General features: G+C 36.4%; 4 protein-coding genes across 5 annotated transcripts; all 4 read left to right on the top strand.

Moving 5' to 3' along the window:
- Window positions 1-1,981: 1,981 nt before the first annotated feature.
- On the top strand, window positions 1,982-3,199 carry LOC111425304 (Na(+)/H(+) exchange regulatory cofactor NHE-RF1). The gene has a single exon (XM_023059248.2). The coding sequence runs from the start codon at window positions 2,435-2,437 to the stop codon at window positions 2,921-2,923; it is 489 nt and encodes a 162-aa protein (XP_022915016.1). The 5' UTR covers window positions 1,982-2,434; the 3' UTR covers window positions 2,924-3,199.
- Window positions 3,200-3,273: 74 nt separating this feature from the next.
- On the top strand, window positions 3,274-5,198 carry LOC111425288 (uncharacterized). The gene is made up of 3 exons (XM_023059226.2): window positions 3,274-3,643; window positions 4,050-4,274; window positions 4,324-5,198. The coding sequence occupies exons 1-3, from the start codon at window positions 3,338-3,340 to the stop codon at window positions 5,182-5,184; spliced, it is 1,392 nt and encodes a 463-aa protein (XP_022914994.1). The 5' UTR covers window positions 3,274-3,337; the 3' UTR covers window positions 5,185-5,198.
- Window positions 5,199-7,728: 2,530 nt separating this feature from the next.
- LOC111425275 (BCL9 domain-containing protein legless) lies at window positions 7,729-11,929 on the top strand. 2 transcript variants are annotated; one of them, XM_023059205.2, is made up of 4 exons: window positions 7,729-9,677; window positions 9,735-9,963; window positions 10,158-10,345; window positions 10,422-11,929. In XM_023059205.2, exons 1-4 carry the CDS (start codon window positions 8,156-8,158, stop codon window positions 11,765-11,767), a joined length of 3,285 nt encoding a protein of 1,094 aa, XP_022914973.2. In that variant the 5' UTR covers window positions 7,729-8,155; the 3' UTR covers window positions 11,768-11,929. The 2 variants fall into 2 exon arrangements, with proteins under 2 accessions (XP_022914973.2, XP_022914974.2); XM_023059206.2 differs by having other exon boundaries at window positions 7,730-9,677; window positions 10,161-10,345.
- A 271-nt stretch (window positions 11,930-12,200) lies between these two features.
- On the top strand, window positions 12,201-13,727 carry LOC111425297 (NAP domain-containing protein SET). Its single transcript, XM_023059241.2, has 3 exons — window positions 12,201-12,600; window positions 12,670-12,859; window positions 13,202-13,727. The coding sequence occupies exons 1-3, from the start codon at window positions 12,343-12,345 to the stop codon at window positions 13,564-13,566; spliced, it is 813 nt and encodes a 270-aa protein (XP_022915009.1). The 5' UTR covers window positions 12,201-12,342; the 3' UTR covers window positions 13,567-13,727.
- The last annotated feature ends 52 nt before the right edge of the window (window positions 13,728-13,779 follow it).

Below are 13,779 nucleotides of genomic sequence, written 5' to 3'. Positions count from 1 at the left end.
TTCCACAAGGATCCTTCAAGAAATTAATTTTATAGCGAAATTATCGAAAAAAATTGCAAGATCGAAAATTTTATCAAAACTTCAAATATTGTTTTCTCAAAAACTAAAAGTTATTTTTTAAAACGGGTGGATTCATTGGAAAGAGGACACTTTTCTTAACACTTTTGGGAAATTTTCAAACTCATATTCCAAGAAATGGATTTTATACGAATTTTTAAAACGTAATCGGCGAACATTGAAAAATTCGAAAAAATTATCGATCATTTCAAAAATTTATTTCTCAAGAACTGAAAGTGATTTTTCAAAACGGCTTTTTGCATTAAAAAGAGGATACTTTAATTAATAATTGGTGATATTTCCACAAGGATCCTTCAAGAAATTAATTTTAAAGCGAAATTATCGAAAAAAATTGCAAGATCGAAAATTTTATCAAAACTTCAAATATTGTTTTCTCAAAAACTAAAAGTTATTTTTCAAAACGGGTTGGTTCATTGAAAAGAGGACACTTTTATTAACACTTTGGGAAATTTTCACACTCATATTTCAAGAAGTGGATTTTATACGAATTTTTAAAACTTAATCGTCGAAAATTGAAAAATTCGAAAAAATTTTCGATCATTTCAAAAATTTATTTCTTAAGAACTGAAAGTGATTTTTCAAAACGGCTTTTTGCATTAAAGAGAGGATACTTTAATTCATAATTGGTGATATTTCCACAAGGATCCTTCAAGAAATTAATTTTGTAGCGAAATTATCGAAAAAAATTGCAAGATCGAAAATTTTATCAAAAATTCAAATATTGTTTTCTCAAAAACTAAAAGTTATTTTTCGAAACGGGTTGGTTCATTGGAAAGAGGACACTTTTATTAACACTTTGGGAAATTTTCAAACTCATATTCCAAGAAATGGATTTTATACGAATTTTTAAAACTTATTCGGCGAAAATTAAAAAATTCGAAAAAATTGTCGATCATTTCAAAAATTTATTTCTCAAGAACTGAAAGTGATTTTTCAAAACGGCTTTTTGCATTAAAAAGAGGATACTTTAATTAATAATTGGTGATATTTCCACAAGGATCCTTCAAGAAATTAATTTTATAGCGAAATTATCGAAAATTTTATCAAAACTTCAAATATTATTTTCTCAAAAACTAAAAGTTATTTTTCAAAACGGGTTGGTAATAGTTAAAGTTTAAAATGTTTAAATTTGCTGTAGCCAAGAAAACATCAGGAATGAAGCTGGTCGAATTACAATTTGCAAAAAGAATGTGAAATAGTTCAGTGTGCAAAAATCTTTACTTAATTTCTATGTGAGGGAACAACTGTATAATGTTTGATTATCTAATGCTTCTAACATCCTGTTGTGCAATCTAATTGTCTCATAAAACATCGGATACATAGTATTACTTACCTTGACTAATTCCTTAATAATTATATATTAAAAAAAAATTTACAAAGTTTAAATAAAATTTCGTAATTTATAACGAAGTAACGCAAACGAAATATTGCTTCGATTGCAGTTTAAAGTTGTTAATTGAATGAGTCATATAAATTAAATTAAAATGTTGCAAATTGGTGAGAAGTGACAAAATCAATTTTGTAAGAAGCAAGAGTTAACGTAATACCAATAACAGTAAATTTATTATGACCATATAAATAATATAATAAGTCTAATAAGGTCGATATAATATCGTACTAAATTACTGATAAATATAAATGACAGTCATCTGGTTGTAATAAATGTGAGAATACAAATGTGAACAGTAAATAAATTAATCTTTGCACGTTTTGTCTTGTGATAAATTAACATCAATTTGTAGTAAACGAAAACATCTTAATAAAGTTGAGCAATTTATTGCGACAGTAAAAGAAATACTTTGGGCAAACAAATTAATGTTTTTGCATGAAGTGACCTCAATCTTGGTTTGAACGCATACATAAACAAGCCTGAAACGATTTTCTTATCAAAACGAACAGGAAACAGAAGCTGATTTACCATTGTTCGCGTTTCAAAAGAATTGTTCAAAACATTAGAAACTTTTTCAAAACCGTAGTGTAATTTTTTTATTACGGATTGAAAAAGATTTAGATAGCATCGAACTGCGTAACTTATCGTGTATAAATAATTCCTTATCGCACAATGGAATTTATTAAAAAATGGCATATTTAAATAAAAGTTTGACGGGAAAAATTGACGAGTTTCGGTTATAAGGTAATTTCCTGCCGCGGCGGTAACACAGTGGTAGGAGAAAACTGACGCAGTCCGAAACGACACGACCAGTTACCACTTCTACCTGCCGGGAGTGAGTCGATTCAGCAGTACACCTGCTGCAAGTGTAATCAAAACATGCCAAAAGGTGCATAACGTGGTCAAAATTATTCAACACAACCTCAATAAATTATTAAAAAGAAGAATAAACTGAAAAAATAGAAGATGTCGAAGATAAATGGTAATAACGCGCGCTTGTGTCACATCGTCAAACGGGACCACTTCGATGGTTACGGTTTTAACTTACATGCCGAAAAAGGCAAGTCGGGTCAATATATCGGCAAAGTAGACAAGGATTCTCCGGCTGAAGCAGCCGGCTTAAGACAAGGCGACAGAATCTTGGAGGTGAACGGTGTCCCAATCGCAAATAAGACGCACAAACAGGTGGTTGAAGCGATTAAGGCCGAACAAGACGAAACGAAGTTGTTGGTAATCGATCCAGACGACGAGGATAGACCTGATGTAACGAAAACGCCGGAGAAGTCATCGCCGAAGGAAGAAAATAAGAAGGGAAACCAAGAAGCTAACGGTCCCCTTAATCTCAACATGACGGCAGCTGAGTTGAGGGCCACGTTGGCGTCGAAGAAGAAATTCGATCCGAAGAAAGAGTCTATGGACTTTAAGAAAAAGTTTGATATAGTGCAAAAATTATAGTGATTTAAATAAATTTTTTCGTTTTATATCTACTTGGTAAGATATTTAGTTAACAGTTATATATTAATTTGTAGACTTAACTTTTTAACAAAAAAATAATGTATAACTAAATTCGTGGTTGTCGCGAACGACCTTCGACTGCCTATTACCACATTATTGTATACCCGGAAAATTCCTCGAATCCCGGATTGGTATCGCTACTTTTTTATTATTAATCGGCGATCGTCAGGATGTGTCATTATGCGTTACGTGTTTAAATAAAGTTTATTTTTCGAAGCGTTTTGTTTTCACTGATCCAAGGTTGCGGGAGCGGCAGCAAACCTATATGTGTTAAACACCATGGAAGGCCGACGAGTCTTCTGAGAACCTTGATTCCGTTCGAACGGGCTAAGTCTGCAATCAGAACGGAGCAAAATGCTCTCTGATGCGGACGCCCGACATCCGTCCCTTAAATCAGTGCTCATAGAAAAAGATGAAACTGGAAACTGTGGGTTTCATTTAACCAGAAGCAAGTGGGATCCCTATCCCTGGATTACTTCCATAGATCCTGGTTCTTCAGCCGAAAAATCGGGTTTAATGAACGGAGACTGTCTTCTCGAAGTTAACGGAGAAGACGTTCTCGGTCAGAAGATCTCGGACATCGCCAGTTTAGTCAAGAAAACATCCAACGTCACTCTTTTTCTTTGGAATTCAGGCGTAGACGATTTGTGTTCCCCAGAGGTAGGTACTTTTTTCCTTTTTTACCTCCAAAACAAGGTCCGGTTATAGCGTCTTCGGTTCGAATACCTTATGATTTCTATTTAATGTATCGGATGACCTTCGATGGCCTTGGCCATACCATCATCTTGTTTACGTTTAAGCCACATCGTCGCTTCTCGCTTCAACACTCCGCAAGACAATGACGCGGGGAAGATGTTTCAACGGAAAATAAAAAAATCGTTTCGTGGGAATTACATAAATAATCTCGATATTTACAATAGATGCAACGGAAAAGAACAATTTTAAAACCGCGTAATAGTCCTACTCGACCTTCACAGAACGCTAATGCATTTCGTTTTTTTCTTAACTTTGAAAGCAACCTTGAAGGTATATTCAATACTAAATTAATTATTTATAATTTTTTTAGACGATATGTAGTGGACCTATGCCACGAAATTTTCAAAAATTAACGGCGTGTACTTCATCGATCCTCGGATTTCTAGAATGCCCAATATGTTTAGATACAATAGGACCACCTTCGTATCAATGTGATAACGGCCACTTAATTTGTATTCGTTGTAGATCGAAAACCGAAAGGTGCCCAATTTGTAGAAATCGTTTAAATAGAGGAAGATCTTTATTAGCCGATCAGGTAAGTTAAAAAATTTTTTAATTTTTTGTTATTAATACTTTTGTTTTAGATTTATAACGTAATTACGGAAATATTTGAATTGAAAGAAACACCCGGAAACATTCGAAACAATAAAATTCAACAAATATTTAAAATTCCACAAAAAAAGGAAATTAAAGTTCCTGATATAAAAGTTACTCACGCTCACGCAAACAAATTTTTGGCGAAACTGGTGGGGAAGTCATCGTCCGTTGATAATTTATCAACAAATAATACGAGTTCCAATTTGGGATTAAGCGATAATAGCTTAAAAACAAAATCGTTATCATCGACGGAAATTTTTAATGGAAGTCCCACCGTTTCAAGAAGTAATTCGATTAAAAAGTCATATAAAAATAGCCGATTGGGCGCGTCATCATCGATATCTTGCCACAATTCGTTCGAAAACCTTAACAGAGTTGATGATGAAGCCCGCTTTATTTCTTGCCCATTCGAACAAAGTTGCTCGAATCCGATTGACTCTTCCAATTTAATTTTAGAACACTTTCAAATAAACCACACCGGGCCGCTTATCCAATATTTTAATTCCTCCTTTAAATTATTCCCAAAAAATATTCATGATGTTAACAACACTTATGTTATAAATTATTTTAATAAAATATTTATCGTAAAAATTTTAAACGAAAAACCAAATAATTTCCACATTTGGAGTTGGGTTAACAACAACAAAGATGGCGACACTTTCTACATGGTTTTAAAGGTGTCTCATAAAAATGAAACATTTTTAAACATTTCACTTCCATGTTACCCCATAAATAAAAAATGGAAAGACATTAACCAAATGAAACATGGCGTTAATTTCAGCAGCACCGAATTTTTCTCAATTGATGATGTTATCTTAGAAATTATTATTAATACACAAAATAAATAATTAAAAAATTGAAATTTAAATTTTTTTACCTCCAGTTGGTACCACAAAAAACGCGCTAAATTCAAAAAAAAATTTATAAAAAATTAAAAAAAATCGAAATTTATTTAAAGAATAAATTTACGATACACCTCGGACGCCGAGAGTTAAAATTATACAATCAAAATAAACGGTCGATACAGATAGGGAAAAGTAAAATTATTGAATGGGAAAACTCGAATGATATTTATAATCTGATAAACAACTGCGTATGTAAGCGAGATCGCTACCCGTTTATAAAACGATTTCGAATCGAAATAAATTCGAAATGTAAGAAATTAAAACAACGTTAAATACAGACCGCAAACACAAGTTTTGTGGATCGTTTTTTTATTCACGATCCAAATCGAAATACCTATGGAGTATAAATAAATATAGGAGAACAGAAGAAATATTCGACTTTTTTCTCTTTTTTTCAGATGACGTTATAAGCTTAGTGAATCATAACAGTTACGTTATGTACACGTTACGTTTACGTTCAGACAAAAAATACTTCATTTATTATTTTAGATATATTTTGAATCATTCTTTCTTGCGATAAGAATATTACCCGTTAAGGTATACTTTGATTGACCCATATTAATAAATGCAGTTACTCCGATTATATCTAGCAGTGTATTGATAAAAGTCGATTAGATGTTTAAGAGTAACTTAATTGACTTGTTTTGTTGATTGCAAAAATTTCTGCCTGGAAGTATTTGTTAATGTTTTAGTTTTCTAGGAGCAACCTCATATTTAGGGGGTGTGAGGTTGCTGCCAGAAATCCTTTGAATACATCTCTGAACAAATTAATAATAGATCTTCATCATGAAACGACTTATCTCACAGATAGTGATGGTAACACCACATCGTTGTGTTTGTCGCGGCTAAAACAAAAATCTATATTTATAAAACAATTAATACTTAATTTATTATTTTAGACCTATTTTGAATCATTCCTTCTCCGCATTTTCAATTTTATCTAGGATCAAAAAAAACCTGACACTGAGTTTTCTGTCAGCTTAGGAGGTGTGAGGTTGCTGCCAGAAACAATTTTTAATACATCTCTGAACAAATTGACAAATTAAGACAAATTCAAGACAAATCGCTCATATTTAGGGGGTGTGAGGTTGCTACCAGAAACCTTTTGAATACATCTCTGAACAAATTAATGATAGATCGTCATCATGAAACGACTTATCTCACAGACAGTGATGGTAACACCACATCGTTATGTTTTCCGCGGCTAAAACAAAAATCTATATTTATAAAACAATTAATACTTAGTTTCCAGCTTTGTGTCTCTTCATTACCGACTTCGCCAATCTCACCACGATTTGTACTTAAAAATTTTTCTCATAACTAATTCCTTTATATATATCAAAAAAGCCTGACACTGAGTTTTCTGTCAGCTTAGGAGGTGTGAGGTTGATGCCAGAAACAATTTTTAATACATCTCTGAACAAATTGACAAATTAAGACAAATTGCTCATATTTAGGGGGTGTGAGGTTGCTGCCAGAAACCTTTTGAATACATCTCTGAACAAATTAATGATAGATCTTCATCATGAAACGACTTATCTCACAAACAGTGATGGTAACAACACATCGTTGTGTTTTCCGCGGCTAAAACAAAAATCTATATTTATAAAACAATTAATACTTAGTTTCCAGCTTTGTGTCCCTTCATTACCGACTTCGCCAATCTCACCACGATTTGTACTTCAAAATTTTTCTCATTAGTAATTCCTTTATATACATAAAAAAAGCCTGACACTGAGTTTTCTGTCAGTTTAGGAGGTGTGAGGTTGATGCCAGAAACAATTTTTAATACATCTCTGAACAAATTAAGACAAATTGCTCATATTTAGGGGGTGTGAGGTTGCTACCAGAAACCTTTTGAATACATCTCTGAACAAATTAATTATAGATCTTCGTCGTGAAACGACTTATCTCACAGTTAGTGATGGTAACACCATATCGTTGTGTTTTAGGCGGCTAAAACAAAAATCTATATTTATAAAACAATTAATACTTAGTTTCCAGCTTTGTGTCTCTTCATTACCGACTTCGCCAATCTCACCACTTCCTGTACTTCTAAATTTATTATTATTACATAAAAAAAGCCTCACACTGAGTTTTCTGTCAGCTTAGGAGGTGTGAGGTTGATGCCAGAAACAATTTTGAATAGATCTCTGAACAAATGAAGACAAATTGAGACAAGATTAATAATATATAAGTTTGAAAGTAATTAGAATGTGGTTGACGTGACGTCACGTTATTATAAAGTTATGTAAGAGCGACATCTTTGGAATTTAAATAGAAGTAGGTAAAATAAAAATAGTGAGTTAAATAATAATAGTATAATAATAAAAATTAGTGAATAAAGAAAGATGAGAAGATGAAATAAAGTAAATTTGAATGTGTTTATAAACGTAAAGTAAACGATCGTGTGAATCGGTCTTTAGACGTAAAAAATAGTAGCGAATATAGTAACATTTAGTATTTCTCCGCATAGGTATTTTGGTGTAACGTTGGTAGCAACGCGTGTGGACAGTTTGGCATTTTGTGATGTGAGATTTTTATTAAAAGTTTTTATTATCATGTAGGAGACGATTTTAAAAGAGAAAAGAACCGTCGACGGTAGGATTTCCGATGCGCGATCGTATTCGGCGCGCGTCCCCACGCGAAAAACAAACCTAAACGGCACAATATCCTCTGTGCGTCTGTTCAAATTTGGTTAAGAGAGATGAAAATAAAAAATGAAGGAATGCAAATAAAAACATTAGAACATATGTGGTAAGGAATACGATTTTACGGAATTGAATCGTAACCTTATATCCCGAACATTACGGTATCGGTAATTATTGAAATCGTCAAGGACTTGTACTTTTATAACAATTTTAATAAAAGTGATTCACTGACATGTTGACTGTGTAAAGTTATACTTTGTGAAATGATCAAAGAAAAATCTGAGAAGGGACCGGACGGCGTCAAGGAGGAACCTGGTAGTTCCGATAAAGAATCAACCGGAACAGACGTTCATGTCAAGAAGGAAGATGATCCAACGGGAAGTAGTTGTGGTGTTAAAAAAGAACCAGGAAGACCAATCACTAAAAACGGAGGCATTATTGGTTCCACAAATACAGGATCGTTACATAACGAAAGGAAAACGGAGGAGGAAACATCTTCCGGTACAGACAACCCTAACATCCCTTTAAAAACAGAAGAATGTATCCCACCCATAAGCGGAGACGCTTTTGGATTAAATATTGCTTCCTCAGCCCCCGCACCACTCCCAGCGCCTCCCGACGGAGTGCAACCGCTTGCCAGTAACGTAATAAATAAATCCAGCAATATGGAAGTGCAATACATGCAACAACAGAGCCAGATATTCGTATTCTCAACAACGTTAGCTAACTCGGGCGCCGAAGAAGTTTTACAAAGACGTTATCCTTCCATTATTGCCTACCACTGTGCTCAGCCAGGGACGAAAAAATATTTAGAAAAGAATCCATTCAAAGCGACACAATTTAATAGACAAAACCCCGCCCAGTGGCTGAACAATCTCGCTATGATGAAAAACAAAGGGTGTACGAGAAGTCCGGGTTTAGGTCCAAAAACACAATCATCCCTCGATAACTTTCTGGGCACGGATAGTTTAGAAGATATGGTTGCTTTAACCGAAAACGAACTCAGTTGGGAACAGAAAAACAATCATCACCTCGAAAATTTAGAGGGTGTTGGTAACGGTTTGCCCGACGTTCCGGACATGGATTCTTGCTCCCCTTCCTTAGCAAACGTACAGCCCTCATTGCAGGGCGTTAAAGTGCCTGACGAAAATCTGACGCCTCAGCAGAGACAACATCGCGAAGTACAACTAGCCACCATTCGTAAAATCCACCAGATCCTCTTCCCGGAAGATCAAAATATGGAAGGAACACCCGCCAACGAAGTTCTCGACATGCAACCTCCCAACGACTGGCAAAAACTCCAAAATCAATTTTTTGACAACCAAAAACCTCCCGCCACGTCTCAACCATCGAAACCTACCCAAATTCCGCCCCCAAACACTTCAAATCCTTCCTCATTACCGCACAGAGAAGTAATGAGGGGAGGAGGTCCTTCAACGACGACCGGTCCACGCCTCCAAGGACCCCCACCGCCGTATCATCAAACTCCCAGATCTGCCAGTGTCCCCATCGCGTTGCAAAGCCCTAGTCCCGCGTCTCCCAACAATCCCACCTCCAACCTTTCGCTTCCTTCTCCAAGGGCATCCTCCGGACTCAATTCGCCCGCGGATCCTAGTAGACCGTTTGGTTTACCAAACAGACATATGAGCCCTACGTCGCAGGATTCACCACAACCACCTCGATTAAATCACAGTAATCCTGGGACACCCGTTTCATCACATGTTTCTCCTACCGTTACTTGCAGTACTAGCGAACCCACTACAAGCAGTCATCAACAAAATACAGGTAAAAATTATTATTTAAAAAAATTTTTTTCGTTAATTTAATTCGCTTTTATTGTAGATGGAATATTTGGTCGTACACTTCAATCAATAGCCCAACAAAAACAAATGCTTACATCGTCATCGCATCCACCGTCGCAACCAGGCCCTGCCGTCTCAAAGGAGCCAAACCTAATGCCCGTGCCATCGCCCCAACAGATACAATATTTGAATACGTTTGAAGGACAAGAACTTATAATCCAGAAACAACCAAATACCAGTTTAAAAGAAGGAAATATGATATCCCCACCGTATGTATTACAACACAATCTATTTCTTGTTAATCTATCATGTTTTTCTTTTATTTCGTCGAAACTACATATCACATTCCTTCGCTAAAAAAAATCTATGTATTGTTCTTTGTTAATTGATACCATGTAGTTCGTAGAAAAAGGTTATTATCACCCCTTCCACTTGTATGATGATAAAATGCGGTTATATTAAGCAGGGTTCTGCCTACAACGATGGACAGTGGCTTTAACAATACTCCAGACTTGCCACACACTCGAGGCTCGTGTCCCAACACGCCGACATCGATGGATGTTGGACCAAGGTTTCCTTCAACACCTGGTGTAACATCGGAAGGTTGCCGATTTCAAATTCCTAGCCCTCACACGCCTACTACACCATCAGGTAAATCTTGTTACTTAAATTATTAAAATTTTCTTTATTTTTGTAACTTAACGATTAAAAGAGAATACTTTATTAGGTGATAAAACGCCAAGACTTAGCGGTCCAGGTCCGGGATCGGCACCGGGATTAAGTCCGCAAACAGTGCCAGGTCCGACGTCAGATCCGTTAAAAAGTGATTTGTTCCCAACTCCAAGTCCACATATGATGGATGCGAATAGGTTCCCGGGTCCGAGCGCTTCTCCAGGATCGAAAATGGGAACATTTAACGTTCCTCCGCATGAAATGCCGGGTTACGGTTGCGTGCGGGGTGAAAACGTGCCGTTGAACCCGAACTGTACGAGTGCCATGCCGGGAAACCCAAAGGTATCCCATTTCGACCCGATTTCGTCGCTGGCGCAAATGAGCCAGCAGCTGACAAATAGCGTGCCTAGCTCGTTAAACGGACAGGGCGGCCAAGGGCCGGGAATGATGAACTTTGGTTCGCCGTCGATGCACATGATGGACCTGGGGAACTGTCACGGCATGAACGAGATGGACCAACCACCGGCGGGTATGATGGGAATGCCCATGCAAGGGCCGCCGCATGCGCATGGTTTTCATTCGCCGTCGCCGATGGGGCCGATACGCTCTCTATCTCCGAAACTAACAGGTGCCTTTCCTAATCACATGACGATGCCTCGAATGATCGGCAGACCGCCGGGTCCTAACCCTTACAACGGAGCGAACGTTCAAGTGAAACCGAGCGCCCCGAATACGATACAATACTTGCCGGCGAAGCCGCAAGTCGGCAACGCTCCCGGCCCGAGAGGGCCTCCTAGTCTCGACTTTTTGCAACGTTTTACGGCGCCTATCCCTAATATGGACAATAAAATGCCCACGCAAAATATGCAGTACTTCCCGAATTGCCCCGCAAATGGTCCTATGCAAGGTGGCCCTATGGGCGCTCCTCATATGAGCCACATGGAAGGACCGATGGGCGATGGAACGATGGGTCCGGGTCCAATGATGGGAGGACCATTAGGGAATGGCGCCGGACCAATGATGGGGGGTGGGATGGGTATGCCCGGGATGATGCCCATGATGCGAATGAGGCCGCCACCGAACATGATGCGGATGCCGCCGCAGATGGGTTTTAACGGCCCGGCGGGCGGCGCGCCCGACGGGATGTTCAATCCTGGACAGCCCAATCCTCAGATGTTCGTTAGCGGCCCGAAGGGCAGCCCCATGGGCATGGCTCCGGACGCTAGCCAGCCACTTCCACCGTCGATGGGACAGAACAATAGCTTTAAGAACTCGGCCTTCGTCGGCCCGACGACCGCCGACCCTAACTACGCACAGCAATATCACAACTTTCAGCAGCAGCTTTACGCTACGACCACTAGGAGTCAAATGGGAGGACAAACTATGGGGCACGGCACTTAGCTTTTATTTTAATGTTGGACTATCGATTTTAGTATTGGACGCTCGTCCTGAGAGGTTTCACTATTGCTCATTATTTTATTTCTATCCATCTGTTAAATCATTTATTGTAAGTTTATGAGTATTCATCATTGAATTGATAACAATAAAGTTCTATATTATATATCTCTTTATGTTTTTATTCACACAACAACCTTATCATATATTTAACAAACAATTAAAATTATACTAAATATAAATGTTATCTTATTTTAATTTTTTATAGACAAAACAATGTTAATTGGGTTGCCTAAACTTAAAATTAATAATTAAAGTATTAAAATTTTCGGGTAATATTCATTTTTGTAGTAACGTTCTTCATTTATACAGCAAAACTGATTCTTTTAACAAGGGTATAAAAAGTTATGTGATGTATAATAAGTTGCCTGACAACCACCAGTTGTAGTAGATGCGCAAGAATTAACACTTTCCGGCACTCTCTAGGTACAAATCGCACGTGTTTGTGTCCAATCGTTTAAATAAAGTTCAAATTAACAGTTAGAGATCGAAATCGTGTTTTATAGTAGGATATTAGCAACATGTCGAGTCAAAGAAAAGTGAAAAAAATCGGAGACACAGGTAGTAACGAAAACAGTCTCGAAAGGGGCAACAACGACGAGGAAATCCAAAAAGCCCTCGAAGAAGTCGACTCCTGTCAAGATGAAATAGACGCTTTAAACGCACAAGCAAGTGATGAAATACTGAAAATCGAACAAAAATACAACTTGTTGAGGAATCCACTGTATTCCAAACGAAATGATTTAATCAATAAAATACCACACTTTTGGGTCACCGCAGTATCCTTTATTTTCGTTATTAACACGTTTAATTACAAGTAGTGTATTGTGATTCTTAATTTTATGTAGTTTGCAAATCATCCAGACTTATCGGCTTTATTAAGCGACTCCGATGAAGACTGTTTACATCACATGACAAAAATAGAAATTGAAGATTATGATGATATTAAATCTGGTTATAAAATACATTTTTATTTTGAAGAAAACCCCTACTTTGAGAACCAAGTCTTGACTAAAGATTATCATTTAGCTTCAATAAGTAAGAAAAGAAATATTTTATTAATAAATGTTTTATTCTCCTGATCCTTATGCCTGACTTTTTCCACTCCCTCAAGTTCTTGGCTAATTCCTTTATATCTGCTAGAGTCTTCCCAACTTCTGCTATTCTTTCCTCCTATTGTGTGATGTTAATTTCTAATTATGTGGGCATACCAGATTAGTTGCTTTCTCTCTATTTTGCTGATTATCACCTTTTGAGTCTTATTTCTTCATTTTTCCATTGCTGTGATCTTTCCATCTTGTTTATCTTGGAGTGCCAATTCACTGGCATATGTTAATCTATATATTCCATTAATAAATCTTTAATTATTTATTATTTTAGCGGAACCAATATCTACATCAACAGAAATAAAATGGAAAGACGGTTACAATTTAACCCAGGATAAACACACCCAAAGTAAAACGTCTCGTAAACGAGCGTTTGAACAAAAAACATTTTTCGCATGGTTTACTGATCATTCAGATCCAGTTTCGGACGACGTAGCTGAAGCTATAAAAGATGATTTATGGATAAATCCTATTTCTTATTTCTTATTACCCGACAGTATAGATAATGGGGTAGATGATGATGAGGGATCTGATCAAGATGAAGAAAACGACGATGGAGAAGACGCCACCGCTGATAATACTGATGAAGATATGACGGACGTCCAAAATTCAGTTCAGGAAGAATCCTCAAATGCTTAATCTCATTTCATCAAGAATTCGAAAATAAAAAAAAAAAAAATTTTGCATTATAATCTTATACTATAGTTTTATGCATTTATATTTATAAATTACGAAAATATGTGTATTATTTGAATTTAAAGTGAGGTGAAATATATTATAATAAACTTTATTTCTAATAATTGATGTTATTTTATTTGATAATTTTAAAAATGATCATTTGCGACTTAATTT

This window comes from Onthophagus taurus, chromosome 8, assembly GCF_036711975.1.
Source record: "Onthophagus taurus isolate NC chromosome 8, IU_Otau_3.0, whole genome shotgun sequence".
In the NCBI taxonomy this organism is placed as follows: domain Eukaryota; kingdom Metazoa; phylum Arthropoda; class Insecta; order Coleoptera; family Scarabaeidae; genus Onthophagus; species Onthophagus taurus.
Note: the sequence above shows the minus strand (reverse complement) of the source record. Positions and strands in the feature narration are given on the sequence as shown.